The 19,617-nt window shown below is 40.9% G+C and overlaps 2 protein-coding genes across 13 annotated transcripts in view; both read left to right on the plus strand.

The window, feature by feature from the left end:
- The window catches only part of NFYA (nuclear transcription factor Y subunit alpha), a 32,468-nt gene extending 29,174 nt beyond the window's left edge, over window positions 1-3,294 (plus strand). For all 8 annotated transcript variants that reach the window (XM_054721746.1, XM_054721744.1, XM_054721745.1 and 5 more), the window contains one exon: window positions 1,202-3,294. In XM_054721746.1, coding sequence (XP_054577721.1) covers window positions 1,202-1,255 — 54 coding nt within the window. In that variant the 3' untranslated portion in view covers window positions 1,256-3,294. The remainder of the gene's footprint in view (window positions 1-1,201) is intronic.
- Window positions 3,295-4,437: 1,143 nt separating this feature from the next.
- The window catches only part of LOC114235287 (adenylate cyclase type 10-like), a 44,586-nt gene continuing 29,406 nt past the window's right edge, over window positions 4,438-19,617 (plus strand). For all 5 annotated transcript variants that reach the window (XM_028161165.2, XM_054722426.1, XM_054722427.1 and 2 more), the window contains exons 1-9: window positions 4,438-4,903; window positions 5,704-5,808; window positions 9,089-9,127; window positions 10,222-10,365; window positions 16,875-17,080; window positions 17,371-17,461; window positions 17,555-17,643; window positions 18,203-18,394; window positions 19,074-19,195. In XM_028161165.2, coding sequence (XP_028016966.2) covers window positions 4,681-4,903; window positions 5,704-5,808; window positions 9,089-9,127; window positions 10,222-10,365; window positions 16,875-17,080; window positions 17,371-17,461; window positions 17,555-17,643; window positions 18,203-18,394; window positions 19,074-19,195 — 1,211 coding nt within the window. In that variant the 5' untranslated portion in view covers window positions 4,438-4,680. The remainder of the gene's footprint in view (window positions 4,904-5,703; window positions 5,809-9,088; window positions 9,128-10,221; window positions 10,366-16,874; window positions 17,081-17,370; window positions 17,462-17,554; window positions 17,644-18,202; window positions 18,395-19,073; window positions 19,196-19,617) is intronic.

A 19,617-nucleotide genomic window follows, 5' to 3' on the forward strand; every position in this document is an offset into this window, starting at 1 on the left:
ATCTTTTTAAATGTATATCATATCACATCACCATCTTGCTTAAATTCCTTCTACCCCTGCCCTTTCTCATTTGCACTTAAGACTAAAATCTAAAGAGCTTACCTTGGCCAACAAGGTCCTGAATGATCTAGCTCCTGCCTACCTCTGGCTTCATTTCCTCCTACTCCTTGGTTTTTATGCTCTTGCTATAGTGTTCATTGTTCGGTCTTCTGCCATTAGGACCTTTGTCTTCAATATAGCCAATTTGTAAAGCTTTTAACCCAAGGAACTCTCCTAATTCTCTGTTCTAACAATATGACCTCAGTCAAGTTACTTAGCCTCTTTTAGCCTCAGTTTTCTTCACCTGTAAAATGGAGTGCTATTGATACTTCACAAGAATGTGAGAATGTCATGCAGTGAGTCACATTAGGCACCTACTTAGCCTAGTGCTATATATTAGAGGCCCGGTGCATGAATTCGTGCATGGGTGGGGTCCGGCCAGCCTGGCCAAGGGGAGGGGACATAGGCAGTTGGCCGGCCTGCCTGCTGGTCGAACTCCTAGTCAAGGGGACAATTTGCATATTAGCCTTTTATTATATAGGATATACACTGAGTGGCCAGATGATTATGTGTTCAGAGATCATAATAATCTGGCCACTCAGTGTATATATACAGCATGTCCGACTGGCATGGCTCAGTGGTTGAGAATCGGCCTATGAACCAGGAGGTAATGCTGCGATTCCCAGTCAGGGCACATGCCCGAGCTGTGGGCTCGATCCCCATTGTGGGGTATGCAGGAGGCAGGCAATCAATGATTCTACTTCATCATTGATGTTTCTATCTTTCTCTCTCTGGAATCAATAAAAATATATTTAAATATATATATATAGCACGACATGGCTTCTTTCGGTCTTTTTCTTAGCCAGCTCTAAGGACCCTTAAACACTAAAGGTAGAGCACCACATAGGTGTGCTATGAACTCTGGAGTGTTCATTAATGGAGTGCCAGGCCAGATCAGATTTTTAATCCTTTTAAGAATAAGGTTTATTGTCTCATTTCCAAATGGAGCTGCATTTTAACCCATTTATGCAGACTTGCAAGCAGACCTTTGGTTTTCTTGGCAAAGTTGTATGTATGCCCTCGGTGATAAAGTAGTGAGAGCCACAGTTCCTGTTGCTTTTGCAAAGTACTTTAATCATTATTATGCTTTCTTTATCTCTAGGATCCAAACCAAGCAGATGAAGAAGCAATGACACAGATCATCCGAGTGTCCTAACCCCAGGCCATGTGATGGAGATGATCAAGGTCATGTTCCTCACCACTGTTCCAGGAAATTGATCACTTCTTCCGATGGGACACTGATGATCACATTCTGCCCTTTTCTACAGGACAGAAACCCACTTAGTTTTTCAAAGTGGCTTGGTATTATAATTGCAGCAGTGTCTGGCAAATTGAAGTTGCAAGGCTTTGTCTCACCCTTTCAGTCAGGACCTATTTTAGACTGTTGACATTGACGTTTCATGGACTAGGATGATGCAAGGGACTCATGCCAGCCCAACAGTACCACACACAGCACTTAGATGTTGACTGGTGAAGCCAGCCAGCCGTCTGAGCAGGGGAGAACAACCTTCTCAAGCTAAACTACAATCCGGGAAGCTGCAGCCCACTCCTTCCCATGGAATCTAAACACCATCTCAGGCTAAGTGAATGGATACTGTATTCAGAGATGACTTCCAGGCATGGAAGTTAAATCTCATAATATGGAAATAATAAATTCTCTGAGATACATTCATCTAATCTGTGGTAATAATAAGAATCTCTGTCTGCCAAGATGATAGGTTGGTATTTTTGGACTCGAAGCCAAGAAAAAGCTAATTCTGGGGATAGAATGATAAAAGAATCAAGCACTAAAAATAATTGCTGAATCTTTTTTCGTTTTGGCCAGTTGTGGTCTGCTTGTCAATTTGTTGACAGGTCATCTGGACCATAGTTCTTACTATGGCTACTTGTAAGACAATTTAGAAGGTATTGGACCTTGAAACTTCCTTTCCTAAATAGAGAACAAAACAATACAACTATGCTGAAGTGCTGAGGACATTTGTAGTAACTCCTAAACAGAGAGGCAAACTAGAGATTTTCAGTCATAGGCTTGGTGACAGCATTTGGAAAATAGAAGGGTTTGTGTGTGTTTCAGCCTAGAAGAAGAAGAGAGAGAGGTATATATATATATATACACCCATGTGTTGTCATATAGCATGATTCTTCAGTTGATGGATGCCTGGGATGGATCATTAAGATGAAGAGACTAATTTACATTATAATCTTTTTAACAACTGAAAGAGAGAAGTCTGAGATTTGGTCTTTGACACTTTCTGGAAAGCACTGTTCAATCAAGCTGTCCTGGATGTTCTCCAGGTTACCTCCTAGACTTAACGTGGATGTTGGCTTCACTCCTGCAAGTGCTTTGTGCTGGCCCCAGAAAACGGACATTCTCATGTTTCCCATGGCAGCTGACTAGTTGGTGCCAGCTTCCATTTGCTTCCCCCCTTTCTTCACATGTCTTGTGCAGCAAGGTTTTCACATTGCGTCTACATTTTGGGGACAAATTACAGACTGGAACTAGAGATGCCTATAGTGTAAGGAATTGGGCTACAGTTCCCAGAATGGGTTGTGTCTCATTTCTTTTCTATATGTTGAACCCTGGTAGAAGTAAGGTGATACTTCAGAAGAGTTTCTGCCTACCTGGAAACAAAGAAGGAAAACTTAATTCTTTTTGACTTAAATACCAAGAGTAAAGATTGGCTCTTTTTATATTTTACTCTAATTGTATTAAGAGAGAAAAATATTTCGCTCTCTAAAGAAAACATCATAAGCATTGTAATGGTCTAAATAGAGGTACAGAGCTATGCAAAGAAAGCAGGAAGTGAAATATATTTCTAATTCCTGGAATCGAATCATCTCCTGGCTTCCAGATGTCAGGAATGGAGGACTTATTCTTTGGTAGACTCGCTAGAAACTTCTGGCTCATAACATGAGTTTTAGATGTTAACTTTATCCAGTAATTCCCAAATTTGTCAAATGACAGATTACTAAAAACAATGAGAAATTTATATCCCTTGGTTTGTTCAGGAATCTTTAAGGTGCAGAGTTCAGAAAGAGATTCCTCAGACCTAATTTCTAGTACTTAAGCCAATAGTTCTAAAATGCTATTTATTTGTGTCTAAGTTTGTACATAATTCCAGCCTCATTGTTGCGGAATTATTTTTTCATGCATTTGAGTTTTGCTTGAAATTAAATGCTTCAGTTGTCATTGCATTTCAGCTAATTCATGGCCCTTTCATTGTGGTCATTTTTAAAACACCATAATAACCCACAAAGTGGGGGTGGGGGTGGGGGCGATTAAGGTTTGGATTTTTTATTTGTTGCTAGAAGTTCTTTTATTCATTTTTCCTTTTGACTGTAGTGATGACTTAGATATAGAAAGAGTGAATGGATGAGTGAATAATTGGTTTAATACATAGTTACTTCATGAATGCTTTTTTTTTTTGCAGGATAATTGTATATATTTTAATTGTATTGGTACATTGAACATGTCAGTGTCTATATCACTGGACCAACAACATTTTGGCTATTGAGTGCCTGATAATAATGTCTTGATTTTCCTTTGGGACTCAATTATATATATTTTCTCCTCAGCGGTAGGGGGAGTACAGGTGATCTAATCATTGATGTCATTGCAATTGTTATTTTTAAAAATAAATTTATGAAAAAGTGATTTGAATTTTGAGAAGTCTACATACCCCTGGGTTCTAGGTTGTTGTTTATAATGTTGAAATTGATCTCTATAGACAAGACATACGTAGTGTCCAGGCCTCTTACCTATCTCCTTCCTTTAATCTCTTTTCCTTCCCTTTTGGCCTTCCCACCATGCTGACAGGTATTCTCTGTCCTCTGTGGGCTGATAATATATTTGGTCTTACTGGAAGTGTTATCAAAATGCAAAGAATTCCTTGAGTAAAATTAGACCACCAAAATGGCATTGATTATTAGGTGGTGTAGAACTATAGTGAAAATAAAAATGTCTAGTTTTTTTATTTCTGCAGGAAAGACAAAAATACTTTTCTGATTGTTAAAAATCCACAATGTACTCATAGTTGTACTGCTTTGTGTTCTCTATGAATCTGAGCAACAGATTGGAAACTTAAGTACGTCATTATCCTACAAAAGTCAGGAATTAAGAGAGAAACAGCCACAGGGAGCTCTCCCAAGAGGGACCAGATTGACCAACCCTGGCAGACCACAGAAATAAAAGAATCTCTCCCCTAACAATGAAAACGGGCCAACAGTAAAATAGCCTTAGTATAACTTAAAAAACCATCCTGAGTTTGCTTTAGCCAGATGCCTAAGGAACTTGTCCTTAGAAATTCAGAGATGACCCGTTTCTACCCATGATATGAAGCAAAGACCACCTACTAATATTTATCCCAGATCTTTTTTGTTGTAGAAGCATCTTCACTATCATATTTCTTGAAAAAACGAGAGCATTGCGGCTTTGAAAGCCCTGCTCTGAGCTGCCCCGCCTTCCGCCCGTCCCCCTGCCCCGGAAGCCAGAGCTAGGGCAGAGGCCGGTGGGGCGGTACCGCTTTTGATTGGCGCTGCCACAAGGAAGCCCACACTGATTGGTTGGTGGGAGGGACCGCCATGCTAATTGGCTGCTACTCGGGGGACCTTGTTTCCGGTGGGTCGGCGGGCAATCCCGCCGCCGTCATGGCGACCGGCGACCGGGTGAGGGCGCCGCTTCTGTGGCCTGTGGAGGCCCGGTTGGCGGCGCTACTTCCCGACCTGCTGGTCTTCAGGAAGCCCCGGGCACCAGAACCCGAGCTGGCCACGGCCCAGGGCGTCCTCCTTGGCGTCCACGTGACGGGTGAGGGCGAGGGCCGGCGCGTCGCTCCCCAGCCCGCCCCAGCGGCGGCCGTTGGGCCTCAGCTCCCAGAGGCGCTTTTCACTGCCGGCCGCCCGCGGGGAACAGCGCCGTTTCAGAGCAGGAGGACACCGTTAGGGATGATCTGGCTTAGCCCTGGGCTTCTCTTCAGAAAGGAGGAAATTGAGACTCATAAAGGGGAAACCACTTGTCCGGGGCCACACGGCCGACTTTGAGACCAAGATCCTCCCAATACCGAGCATTTTCCAATGAGTACTTTTTCTCGTTCGCTTACTGTATTCATTCGCTCAGTTCATTCTTTGGGTCTGCCAGTATGTGCCCGCCACCGTTCCAGGAGTTAGAGAACGAGCAGCTACCTTGAGAGTCTGTCCATTTAACGGGTGTTTAGGGAGTGTATGTGTCATGGGTATGAACATGAGTGATTCAAGGAGTTCAAAATAAGAGTTCTCCGTAGAGCATGAATCTGTTCCCCTTGTGCTGTCTCTGTCTCATGGGGAGAAATCCTGCCGGTCCCTTGGCCAGGGGGCCTTAGAGAAAGGTGGGAGGGGAAGCTGGCTTCAGATGAAAAGGGGCTTGCGGGTGGCCTCACCATCTGCAGCTCCTGGAGCAGTGGCCCCGGACTTCCGCAGAGGCAGCAGCCACCTGCCTGGCCCCCACCACCTTAAAGGATGATGGAATTGCTAAAGCCCAAGACATCTGCCTCCTTTACCCTGGTCTGATATGTGGAGGAATAAAAGTTTAGGATTTTCAGCTAACTTAATAATTTCTGCTTTGTTGGTTAGGATTTACAGCATTAATGGACAGGTTCAGCCTGACCTGCAAGTCGGAAGATGACCTGGACAAACTGGCCCACATTTTCAGTTATTACATTAGTGACATCATCGAGCGTGAGTGACCATTGTAGGGGAGCAAGGAGGAGTGGTCTGGGCTCCTGAGGGTTTGTACTAGAAGGGGTCCTGGGGTACTTTAAAAGGGACACTAAAGGATCATTCTTTCAGTGTTACTCATCTAGTTCTGACAAGCTACATCTTGGTCTGTAGCTGCCATTCTATCCAGTCTCATCCTGTTGACTCGCTGTTCAGAAACAGAAAACGGCTCATTTTAACTTTGCATGTTTGTATTTTATTTCAAAATAAAGTATTCCTCAGGTTGTCTCTTCTAACAATGTAACGTGCCTCATGTGTGCATATCAAATATAATTTAGAAAACACCTTCCCATGCCAGTATTGCATTTTGGTCCTGTGAGGTAGGAATGAGTGTTTATTTTCTGCCATGTATTAAGCTCGTGCCTAATTTGGAAAAGAAACTCATTTGTTCGTAAACATGTTTTTGAGTACCTACTCTGTGACACGCACTATAATAGGTGCAGAGGGTGCAAAACCCTATTCTTCACCTTTCAGTCCGGTTAGGCCTACCCAACAGAAATATCTCTGGCCCTATACCCTTTAGTACTTTTATAACATTCCTGTTCTTGCATGACAGTGCCCCATGCAGTTATGTCCATCATTCTGAGATTCACCAGAATACTAACTTTGTGCCAACTCCTTTAAAAACAATTATTTGACTCACCTCTAACCCCTGAGGAGCAAGTAGTAAAGGTTTTTTATTTTTTTCTCACCAAGTGTAGATGAAAGGGGGAGATAGAAGTTAAGAATTAGGTAGGAATTGTAACGTCAGGAACTTCTGGGTACTAGAAATACAGGTAAATAAGACATAGTAGCTGTCCTTGGGGAATTTCCATGTTAATGGGATAGACAAATAATGAACAATTATAGATTATACATTCTACAAAGGAAATAAATGGGTGTAATGGTTAAAAAAGAAGAATTATAGGGTGACAGTTTCTATATTAGGGTAATCAGAGGTGGTGTTTAGGCTGAGAGGTAAATGATGAGAGGAACACCTTGTGAGGAGCCAAGTGTGAAGCATTTCAGACAGAAGAATGCCAAGTACAAAGTTTCTGAGATGGGAGAAGACTTGGCATATTCTGGGAAGTGAGAAGGCCAGTACGGCTAGAGCCGGGGTGGGGAACATCTGGCCTGTAGGCCATGTAAGGCCCACGAAATCATTTGATCTGGCCTGGCCAAGGCATTAGGGGTGAATTAATTAAAGCAGGCTAATTTTTAAGTTGATAATTTTGTATGGCCCACAAATGATGTTACAAATACCCCAATGGACCTTGGCAGAAAAAAGGTTCCCCTGCCCTGGGCTAGAGCATAGCTAGTGGAAGAAAAGTGGCTTGAGGTGAGGTTGGAGATCATCAAGCTGTATAGGCCATAGTAAGGAGTTTGGATTATACATGTTAGTACAAAGGGAAACTGTGGAAACGTTCTAGCAAGGGAGTATGATCTGATTTACATTTTTTTAAAGCTCATGTTAGCTGCCTCGGGGAGATTGGGTTATAGGGAGCTGAAGAAGGGTAGGTAGTAAGAATGGAAGCTGGAAGAGATCATTGGAACAGCTGTGAAAGATGATGGAGATTTGGTCTAGAGTAGTGGTTCTCAACCTTGGCAGCATAGATAACCACTTGGGGAGTTTTTCAAAGTCCTGATGTCTACATCAGTTGAATCAGACTATCTTGAGGTAGGCCCAGGAGTTGGAAATTTAAAAGTTTTACAGGTAATTCCATTGTGCAGTCAAGGTTGAAAACATTGGTCTCAAGATATGGCATGGAGTCATATGGCAATGGATTGATTTTATATATAGGGTTTCCCCAAAAAATGTATACACATACTTTAAATAATTATAAAGATGGTGTTTATTAAAATACATTTCATTTTCAAAATTAAGCTACCAACTGTTAAAGTGTATATACATTTTGGGGGGGACACCCTGTATATTTTGCAGGTTCAACAGATAGGATTAGCTGATGTATTTTTTCTTTCTCTTTTTTTAATACATTTCTATTAATTTCAGAGAGGAAGGGAGAGCGATAGAGATATAGAAGCATCAATGATGAGAGGGAATCATTATTTGGCTGCCTCCTGCACGCCTCATTCTGAGGACTGAGCCCACAACCCGGGCATGTGCCCCGACTGGGAATCAAACTGTGACCTCCTGGTTCATAGGTCAATGCTCAACCACTGAGCCACACCAGCCAGGCTGATTATTTTTTTAGTGGGAAGTAGTGAGGAAAGGGACTCTCAAGTTTTCAGCTTTCATAACTGAATTAATGGTGGCATCACTTACCAAAATGGGAAAGTCTGAACTTTGAGAAAGAAAATCAGGATTCTGTTTTGAATATATTGAGCTTGAAATGTCAATAAGTCATTCAAATAGAGAAATCAATGCATGAGTTGATGGGGAGAATATAAAGAGAAAGAGTCTAAGACAGGCTTGAGGAACTCCAGGGGAGGATTATGATTAGGGAGAAAGAACCTACAAAAGAGTCTATTAGACAACACAGTGAGGTGTAGGATATTGTGGTATTTATGTAACCAAATGGGAAGTAGTGCCTCTAGAAAAAAAGGTGGTGGCTAGCTTGGTTGAAAATGAAAGGTGTCTAATACAGTGAGGTCAGAAAATACTGAATTTAGCAAGATGAATGCTGTTGATTATCTTGATAATTTTAGTGAAGTGACAGGGGTGGTAATTAAGTATTAATACTAAAAGTTAGTATTAATACTAAGTGATAATTTTAGTGAAGTGACAGATTCGAGTAAGCTGAGAAGAGAATGGTAGAGAAAAAAATTTGAATGAATAGGATATGAGGAGAAAATTGTACTAGTATATAGTCAACTCTTGAGAATATTTTTACTAGGAATGTAGCACAAAAATGGCCCTAATAGCTAGAGAAGAAGGTAAAGTCAAAAATAGGTTAATTTTGTTGTGTTTTGTTTTTAAAATATTTATGGGAATGATCCAATAGAAGATGAGGGAGGGAGTGAAGTTCTTGAGAGGGTAAGCCAGGCTAGGATCCAGAGGAAAAATAAAGGGGTAACTTTGAAGAGAACAGAAGTATTTCTGACATTTTAGAGAAGGTGATATAAGTAAAGGTAGCTTTGAGGGGAAGCTAGAAGGGAGGAAGAAGGAACCTAAGCCTTGAAATACACAAAAAGACCTAAAGAAAAACTCAGTAGGTCATTGTTTTGATCACATATGATTCTTCTATGATCTGGTATAGCTCTGATTTTGACTTATTTTCCTCTCTCCCTTACTCAATTTCAGATGTACTCTGTTTTGGAGGAGATATCCTAAATATCACAGGTATTTTTCAGTTTTTCTGAATATTTTAAGGACTAAGGGAGGAAGACTACACTGAGTGGCCAGATTATTATGATCTCTAAACGCATAATAATCTGACCACTAATAATCTGGCTACTCAGTATGTGTGTGTGTGTGTGTGTGTGTGTGTGTATGTGTGTGTATGTGTGTAAATATATATATGTATATGTATATATATATTAGAGGCCCAGTGCATGAATTCGTGCATGGGTGGGGTCTGGCCAGCCTGGCCAGGGGGAGGGGACATGGGCGGTTGGCCGGCATGCCTGCTGGTCGAACTTTTGGCCGAGGGGACAATTTGCATATTAGCCTTTCATTATATAGAATATACACGGAGTGGCCAGATTATTATCATTCAGAGATAATAATCTGGCCACTCAGTGTATATTTAGGTGGAATTTGGCATATTTGTTTATTCAGTATTGTTTGGTTATTTAATATGTGCTGGGCCTGGAGAAACAAAGATGAGAAAGACACAATCTCTGGGGGTCTCCCAGTCTAATGGGAAAGCCTTGCCCATATTAAGCTCACATTGCTTTACATTTTGCTTAGGTTGAATGACAGAAAAACAAGTGCCTGTAGAGTATTCGTGAGTAAACTAATGAGAAACTTGGTTATTAGTAGCAGAAACTAAATATAAGATAGGGAGGAGTAAAATGTCTCCTATCTGGAGAACTCTTAGGATCATTAACAGCTTTATGCCACAGAGTTGAACCATCTTTTTATTTAAACTTAAACCAACCATAAAATTACATTTGAATATGAACCTACATTTTAGGAAATACTCCTCATCTTCTTTTGGTAAACCGGTGGAATGAAGATTACCAAAACTATCATTAAACTACCCTTACTCTATCTTTAAACCTTAGTAACGTTTCAGCTTCTACTTAGTCATGTTTATTTATATGCTCAGTCGTTTTGAGGGTCTAAAGCAATATTTTAAGCAAACATAATATATAGAGCCAAGAATCCTTGCCTGACAACTTGCATGATACCTTCTGCATTATTGGTGTCTTTGTCCTGGTTAAGTGAGTCCAGATATTTGACCTCTGTCAGCCTATCTTTTGTCTCTGCAGGGAATGTCCTCCTGGCACTCTGGACAGTGGAACAGAATCAACTGAGTGACATCATTACCCTGGTGGCAAAATGCAGTCTGGAGATACAGGAGAAATTTGGGGTCTACCATACCAGAGAAGGCCAGGACCTGCAGCTAAAGATAGGTAGTAGCTACTAAAAGATATCCAATTGGAAAACAACAACCACAGAAAAAAAAAAAAAAAACTATAAAAATTTTCAAAAGATAAATGACAAATTGCCGAAACCGGTTTGGCTCAGTGGATAGAGCATCAGCCTTTGGACTGAAGGGTCCCAGGTTCGATTCCGGTCAAGGGCATGTACCTTGGTTGCGGGCACATCCCCAGTAGGGGCTGTGCAGGAGGCAGCTGATTGATGTTTCTCTCTCATTGATGTTTCTAGCTCTCTATTCCTCTCTCTTCCTCTCTGTAAAAAAACCAATAAAATATATTTTAAAAAAAAAAAGATAAATGACAAATTGGGTAAAAATATTTGCAACTTATATCATGTAGACAAAGGATGAATTTTTTTTAACATAGAATACAGAGAAATAAAAAAAACACACACATAGGAATAAAAAAACTAACATTCTAAGGGAAAAATGGACATGAACAAATAGTACATAAACAAAGAAATACATAAGATGGTCAACTTCATAATAAGAAAAATGCCAATTGAGATCATTGCTCATCTATAGATACACAAAAATTCAGATGCTAAACACACTATTGAGGCTGTGAAGAGTAAGCCTTCTTATATGGTACTGGTAGGAATCAACAATGATACAACTTCTATGGAAGATGATTCAATAATCTCTATCAAGATTACAAGTGCATTTATTCTTTTTTTAAATATATATTTTTATTGATTTTAGAGAAAGAGGAAGAGAGAGAAACATTGATCAGCTGCCTCGTGCATGCCCCCTACTGGGGATTGAGCCCTCAACCCTGGCATGTTCCCTGACTGGGAATGGAACCAGCAACCTCTTGGTGCATGGGACAACACTCAACCAACTGAGCCACACCAGGCAGGCAAATGTATTTATTCTTTATCCCAGCAATCCTACTTCTGAACATTTATTCTATAGGAATACCTGAGGATATATGAAATGTCATATGTATAAGATTATTGATTGTAATATGGTTTATAATAAAAGGTTGAAAACAATCCATCTGTAGGAGACTGATTAAGCACTAAATATGTCTACTCAATGAGATTCTCTGCAACTTAAAAAAATATGTTCTGATATAGCAATATCTCCAAAATATATATGAAAACAAGCAGTATTTTGTATGGATTTACTACAACTTGTTTCTCCATTTAGTTTTTTTAAAGTTATGGCTAAGAAGAATTCAAAGCCAAGACTCAAATTATAAGAGAAAGTTTATTTAGAAAGTCACAGAGGTAGAAGAAGTGAGCTATAGAAGAAATGGGCTCAGGAAACAAGTTATAGCAAAAGGGCCCTTGGAGATTAAGGGGGAGAGAGAGATGCTCCTTGAAAGATTCAAAACAAAGAAGAGGTTCAGGCATGCTCCAGCAGGGAAGAGAGAGCCCTGGGGACGGAATGGGGTGGGGAAAGATACCAGTGTGCTTCATATCTACTCACTTTTGATGGATAATTGAGTGCTCAATTTTTGGCTATTACAAATAAAGCTGTTATGAACATCTGTGTACAAGTCTTTGTGTGCACATATATATTCATCTCTCTTGGGTAAATACCTAGGAGTAGAAGGCCTGGGCCATATGGTAGATTTATATTTACCTTTTGAAGAAATTGCTAATCTTGTCCTGACTAGGTAGCTCAGTTGGTTAGAACGTCTTCCAGACATGCAAAGGTTGCAGGTTCAATCCCAGGTCAGAGCACAACAAGAATCAAACAGTGAATGAATAAATAAGTGAAACAACAAACCTCTCTCTCTCTCTCTCTCTCTCTCTCTCTCTCTCTCTCTCTCTCTCTTTCTCTCTCTCTCTCTCTCTCTCTCTCTCTCTCTCTCTCTCTCTCTCCCCCCCTCGTCAATCAATAAATAAAAGGGAAATTGCTAATCTTTTTCCCAAAGTGGTCGTACTATTTTACTTTCCCTCTAGCAGTGAATGAAGGTTCCAATTTTTTCACATCCTCGTCATTGTCTGTTTGAAGAACTTTAACATTTCTCATAGTATGAATTTTCTGGAGATGTGTTTCCAGTGTTTGTATGTCTGGAAAACTCTTTATTTAAATCTTTTTTTAAAGGTATTTTCATGGTATAAATTTCTAGGTTGACAGGGATTTTTTTCTCTCTTACATTAAAGCTGTTGCTCTATCTCCTAGCTTGTGATGTTTCCAACAAGAAATCTGCCTTCGTCATTATTTCTTGTATATAATGTGTCTTTATTTTTTCTTCTGGCTGTTTTTTTTTTTTTTAATTTCATAGAGGAAGGGAAAGGGAGAGAGAGAGAGAGAGAGAGAGAGAGAGAGAGAGAGAGAGGCCAGTGATGAGAGAGAATGATGGATCGGCTGCCTCCTGCACGCCCCTTACCAGGCATCGAGGCCACAGCCCTGGGCATGTACCTTGACGGGGAATCTAACTGTGACCTCCTGGCTCCTAGGTCGATGCTCAACCATGAGCCACGACCGGTCGGGCTTTTCTGGCAGCTTTTAAGACTTTTTCTTTATTACTGGTTTTAGGTCATCTTATGATGTGCCTTGGTATTTTTTAATGTTTTGTTTTTCTTCTTACTTGTGCTTATGGTTCATTGAGGTTCTTTGATCTCTAGGATTTTAGTTGTTATCAAATTTAGGAAATGTTCTGCCTTTATTTCTTCAATTTTTTTTCTGTTTCCCTCTTCTTCTATCCAATTACAACATGCTATACACTGCTTGAAATTGTCCCATGACTCACTGGTGCTGTGTTCAGTTTTTCTTTTCTTTTTTCCCCTGTCTTTCATTTTGGATAGTTTCTATTGCTGTTTATTCAGATTTACAAATCTTTTTGCAATTACCTTTATTCCTGCCTTGTGTGTTTTTTATCTCAAGCCTTGTAGTTTTTATCCTTGGAAGTTTGACTTAGGTCCTTTTTAATCTTCCATGTCTCTGTTTGTTCAACCTATTCTCTAGGTTCTAGGTTCTTGAATATATGGAATGTAGTTATAGCTCTTTTTATATTCTTTTTTTAAATTTAATAAATATTTATTGTTCAGATTATTACAGTTGTTCCTTTTTTTCCCCCCATAGCTCCCCTCCACCTGGTTCCCATCCCACCCTCTTCCCTTACCTTCCCCTCACTGTCCTCATCCATAGGTGTATGATTTTTGTCCATTCTCTTCCCGCACCCCCCACACCCCTTTACTCCTGAGAGTTGTCAGTCCACTCCCTTTCTATGCCCCTGATTCTATTACATTCACCAGTTTATTCTGTACATCATATTTTTAATTCACTTGATTTTTCAATTCACTGGTTGATAGATACGTATTTGTTGTTCATAATTTTTATCTTTACCTTTTTCTTCTTCTTCCTCTTCTTAGAGAATACCTTTCAGCATTTCATATAATACTGGTTTGTTGGTGATGAACTCCTTTAGCTTTTTCTTATCTGTGAAGCTCTTTAGCTGACCTTCAATTCAGAATGTCAGCTTGCTGGGTAGAGTACCCTTGATTGTAGGTTCTTGCTATTCATCACTTTGACTATTTCTTGTCACTTCCGTCTGGCCTGCATAGTTTCTGTTGAGAAATCAGCTGACAATCATATGGGTGCTCCCTTGTAGGTAATTAACTGTTTTTCTCTTGCTGCTTTTAATATTCTCTCTTTGTCTTTTGCTCTTGGCATTTTAATTATGATGTGTCTTGCTGTGGTCCTCTTTGGATTCCTTTTGTTTGGGGTTCTGTGTGCTTCCTGGACTTGTAAGTCTATTTCTTTCACCAGGTGGGGGAAGTTTTCAGTCATTATTTCTTCAAATAGGTTTTCAGTATCTTGCTCTCTCTCTTTTTCTGGCACCCCCATAATTCTGATGTTGGTACGCTTGAAGTTGTCCCAGAGGCTTCTTACACTATCTTCAACTTTCTGAATTCTCTTCTCTTCTTGCTTCTCTGGAGGAGTGTCCTTTGCCTCTTTGTATTCCAAATCTTTGACTTGATTCTTGTGTTCCTCTAGTCTGCTGTTGGGTGTCTGTTTAATATTTTTTATTTCAGTCAGTGTATGTTTAATTTCTAGTTGGTCCTTTTCCATATCCTCGAGGGTCTCTCTCATATCCTCGAGGGTCTCGCTAAATTTATCAGCCTTTTCTAGGAAATTCTTGAAAAACCTTATAACCATGGTTTTGAACTCTATCTCCAGTCGTTTGTTTTCCTCCATTTCTTTGGTTTGTGCTCTGTTTCTTTGTCTCCACATTTTCGCTGCTTCCCTGAGTTGGTAGGGTAGCTTTGTGTGCTAATTGTCCTATATGGGCCAGTGGCTTGGCCTCCCCAGTTACCTGAGGTGGACATTCTTGGTGCACCCCTTTGTGGACTGTGTGTATAGCCTTGTTGTAGTTAAGTCTTGATTGTTGTTGGTATCAGTGGGAGGAGTTGACCTCCAGGCCAATTGGCTGTGAGGATCAGCTGTGTCTACGCCAGGAGACTGCCTTATTTGACTAGACATGCAAAATTGCAAAAGCCTCTGTGCTCAGCTTGGATGGGGCGGAGTTTCAGGGTGGAGCCTACAGCCTTGCCTTCCCGTCAGCCCCGCCTTATGAGGTTCCTGGGTCTCAGTGTCCCTTGGTACTCACTGCAAGCACCTCTGAGAGAAAGGCACCCTGGAGTTTCACTGCTGCCAAACAGTCTAGTCTCTCTCCCAATGAATCTGGATTCCCAGATTCTCACCTGGAACTGGGGTTCAGTGCAGTCAGAACTGGGGTTCAGCCCAGTCCGGAACTCTTGTCTCCTTCCCGCTAGGGCAATTCAGCGGCACAGTCAACAGTCTGTCCTCTGCGCGCATTCAAGTGCGCGCCTCCAGAGCTCTGCCTTTCACCGCTCCCGAGTTTCTGCCTTACAGCCTAGATTCCCCCAGTATGAGCCTGGGTCCCCAGGGTCTTGCCCAGAACTGGGGTTCAGTGCAGTCGGAGCTGGGGTTCAACGCAGTCTGGAGCTTTTATCTCCTTCCCTCTAGAGAAGCCAGCCAGGCACTCAGCCGCCCCGTCCTCTCCGGCTCCGTCCTCTCGGCACGCGCGCTCCCGTGTCTCCGTACCTCAGGCTTTTACAGCTCCTCTGATTTTCATTGTGGTTTTCTCTTTCCTTCTAGTTGTAGGGTTTCCAGTCAGCCAGTTTTCCTGTGGTTCTGGATGATGTCCGTTTTGTCTTTTAGTTGTATTTTTGAAATTGTTGTGCGAGGCTGCAGTTTAGGTGTTTAACTATGCCGCCATCTTGGTTTCTCTCCTGTTTTTATATTCTTGTCTACTAATTTTCATTTGTGTTATTCTGGGTTATGTTTGATTGATTGACTTTTTTTTCTCACTGTGGATCATATTATCCAAAGGTTGCATGTCTGGTAACTTTTAGTGTGTGCCAGGCATTGTGAATTATACCTTGTTGAGTGCTAGATCTATAAAATATTGCTATAATATTCTTGAACTTCATTCTGAGATGTGGGTAGCTTGATCCTTTCAGGTTTCACTTTTAAACTTTGTTGGATGGGACCAGAGTTGTGTTTAGTCTAGGGCTAGTTTTGCCCCATTCCTGAGGCAAACCCCTTCAATGTCCAGAGAATTACTAAGTTTGACACTCTGGCCAGTGGGAACAGGAACTATTCCCAGCCCTGTGTGATATCAGGGATTGTTCCTTCTAATATTTTCAGGTGATTCTTTCCCAGGCCTCAGGTGGTTTCTTCACATTGATGCACTTACTAGTACTCAGCTAAAAGCTTGAGGGACCCTGTACAGATTGCTGTGGAGTTCTTCATCAGTAGTCACAGTGCCCTATTACCTTTAGCCACCTGGCCCTACTCAGACTCCTAGCTTTGTCTCCAACTCAGGGAGTCTTCTGGGCTGCACCTGGGTTTCCACTCTCTTAGATGTGTCCTGGAAACTTGACAGTAGTTGGGGTATCATATAGTTCATCTTGTTTTCCCATTTCTCAGGCATCATTGTTTTCCATTACCTGATATCCCAGTATCTTGAAAATTACGTTGTGTATTTTTTCCAATTTATTAGTTCTGAACATTATGGTAAATTCACTACATGTTTTCCATCTTGTCCAAAAGCACATGTCTCTGCCATTTCCCCCTTGTTTTTAGTTGGATTAGGTGACTTAAGCCCTTGTCTGTTAAAATATTGATTACTCATCAGCCCTGGTTTCATGTGAGGAGGGATGGTATGGTCACTGTGACAGCAGTGTCTGAGCGTAACCATTAGGTCTCTGCCAGAAGGCCCTAGTTGTCCATTAGAAGAGCAATTAGAAGCCTAGGATCTCTTGTTTCTTCCCCCATACACCTCTGACCTGTTTGAGTGTCTCTTTAGTTGTGTTTGAGACAGAAAGAAATCTGAGGCAAGGTATTATTTTTCAAGTTGAGCTCACCTAATATTTCTGCAACTATGGGCAATAACAAGATAGGCATGATGCAGAGAGCAGTGTGAGGATTCCAGACCCCTCCCTTTGTATATTCAATTGAGTTTGGCTATTCACCACTTGTCTCCTTTTTTCTGGATAGGTGTCTCTGCAGGTTGGATTTCCCAGGTTATTGTTGGAGACGAGCAACGACAGTACCTCTTGGTGATTGGGCGGGATGTAGATGATGTCCAGTTAGCTCAGCGTTTGGCTCAGGCAAATGAGATTGTCTTGTCCTGGAACTGCTGGACACTCTGTGAGCAGTACATGTTTGAAGTGGAAATCATGAAGGAGGATGAAGCTGTGAAGGTAGGAAGCTGGCACCATCCATTGCACATTCTGCAAAGGCCTTTCTACTGCACATGGCAGGCAGTGCTCTGGTGGTGGTCACATATTGCCTAACCAAAACAACCACCATTGCAACTCTGTTTTGGAGGGAGGTGGGGGATATTTCCCCAGAAAGATAGACGAGGCAGACCAATAAGGCTAAAAGCATAAGTAATAAACAAAGGAAATGGCATCCTCAGCCCCTATGTTAAGGAACCAAAGGTAATTCAGTTGATGGGTGGGAACAGAATTGAGCAGTTTTCTTTCTATAGTTAAGAGATATGCGGATCACTGACCCATTTGATTTTGATGAGCATTTTGACAAGTGCCTCAGTTATCTGCCACATTACCGGACAAGTGCTAGTAAGTTACTTTGTTCTTTCTACCCAAGCCCAAAATTTTAAAGATTAATTTTCAACATGGCTGGAGACATTTCATTTGTTTTCCTTTTCTCAGATACTCTAAGAACTGCCCTGGAGTTGGATCCAGACTCTGCACTTGAGCAAACTCTGCGGAAGCACATAATGAAAAACCTTTTGAAGAAGGTTATTTTCTAGTTCTTGAGTCATCGTGTAGACTGTGCATGTGTTTGTATAGACAAGTGTACATTTATATGTGATGTCCTATGTGCACTGATTCAGTTTGTCTCCTGCACCAATTACTGTGATGACCTATCTTATAATTTTAACTAGATTTCTCAATCCTAGGAAGTAAAAGCCATATTTGGTTTTCAGTTTGTCCCTCAAGAAACTAATATACTATATAGCAGGGTATATATACTTGGTTAATTAATATGTGTTGGCTAAGTGTATATATATAAACATATGTAATGACTAATGGAATTGGAAATATCAAACTAACTCTTAGAAAATATAAAAGCTTAACAAGTTTCAGCAGTGAATTAGGTTTAAAGTCAAACCATTTTCATTCCAAGTGTACTGGTTTGTTTATCTTATATATCTCTCAAACCTGAATTTTCTTTTAAGATTTGGTCTGATACCCTTAACTTATTTTGTCCTACTCCCCACAGAATGTAGAATTAAAATTCCTAAACATGATACTGGCAGTTGACAATACAGGCAGGGTAACTCACTGTCTTTGTAGATTGACGAAGGCCAACCTACGGAGTATATATCTGAATTTCGTACCGTGACTATGGTTTTGGTCAGCCTAGAATTTCACAAGACAGGATGGATGTTGCATTTGTGTCATCTTATCCAGGAGGCTGCATTATACATCTCCACAGTCATAGAGAAAGGGGGTGGCCAGCTGAGCCAGATCTTTATGTTTGAGAAAGTAAGTACAAGGGAACCTGAGCCATAAGCATTAGAGGTGAGTGAAAAATAATAGTCTTGTATGACCAGTTTGCCTCTCACATAACACAGACATAAGTCATATTCCCTGCTACTGATTTTGCAACAAGCTATTTTACATTAAAACTTCAACTAATAATAGTCAAGGAATGGAATGTTCTAGTTAATTGTCAGAGAAATCAAGGGTTACTCTCTATATCCTTTTTTATTCAATTCTTGTTGAAAAATCCTTGTGAAAGCATAAAGAATCTTCTTCTGACTCTACTAGTAGAGTAAATGTAATCAGATCTTTCTTAGATAATTAAGTAGCTTGAAAAAGAGTTGTTTCAATACTTGACATTATAGGTGAAGAAAATGGGAGCACATAGATTTAGCTCAAAGTATGCACTAGAGATTGAATTTTTGAAGTTCTTGCTATTAAATTTTCTTACATTTTAAATTTTAATTCTTTGAATAGTTAGTTAAATTAGGATTTTATTTCTTCTTCTTAAAATCTCCATGTTGGTGTGGCCTAGAGCATTCATTTCAGGAATCTTATAGAATCCTATATTCCTAACAGAAGACCAGAAAAGACGTGGCTTTATTCAGGGAAGTTGGGTCATTTGCGGCAAGCCATATTCCTTCCCCAGTTAAACTCTCTTTTCTTTCTTGTTCTGTCCCAGGGGTGCATGTTCCTCTGTGTGTTTGGCCTTCCTGGGGATAAGAAGCCAGATGAGTGTGCACATGCCCTGGAAAGCTCTGTCAGCATCTTCAACTTCTGCTGGGAGAATCTTACTGAGACCAAGTGAGGAGGAAGGTGGGGCAGAAGGAGCTCCTCAGGCCCCAGGGGGCTCTTCGGGCATGGTAGGAGGCTGTGACAAGTAGCAGGGTTTGAGGACATCCACAATCTTCCTAAAGGGGAGGGAACATGCTAAGGGAAGTCAGAAAACAAAATCTATTAAGAAATCACTAGTTACAGAACAGTGTCCTAGGTACCCAGAGTAAATGAAGATACATTTCCATCCAGTGGGGTGGGAGAGGGGGAGGAACAGAATGCACATAGCAAGATTGAAGAACACTGCAAAGGAACAAGCAAATGTGTACATTAATATAATACAAATAGTATATATGTATGTGGAGGGAATGCAGAACAAAGGTTGTCTGTCTACCTACTAGGGAGGGGAAGGAACCACAGTTGGTTAATGCTCTCCTTCTGGCTTTCACCCT

This window comes from Eptesicus fuscus, chromosome 10, assembly GCF_027574615.1.
Source record: "Eptesicus fuscus isolate TK198812 chromosome 10, DD_ASM_mEF_20220401, whole genome shotgun sequence".
Classification (NCBI taxonomy): domain Eukaryota; kingdom Metazoa; phylum Chordata; class Mammalia; order Chiroptera; family Vespertilionidae; genus Eptesicus; species Eptesicus fuscus.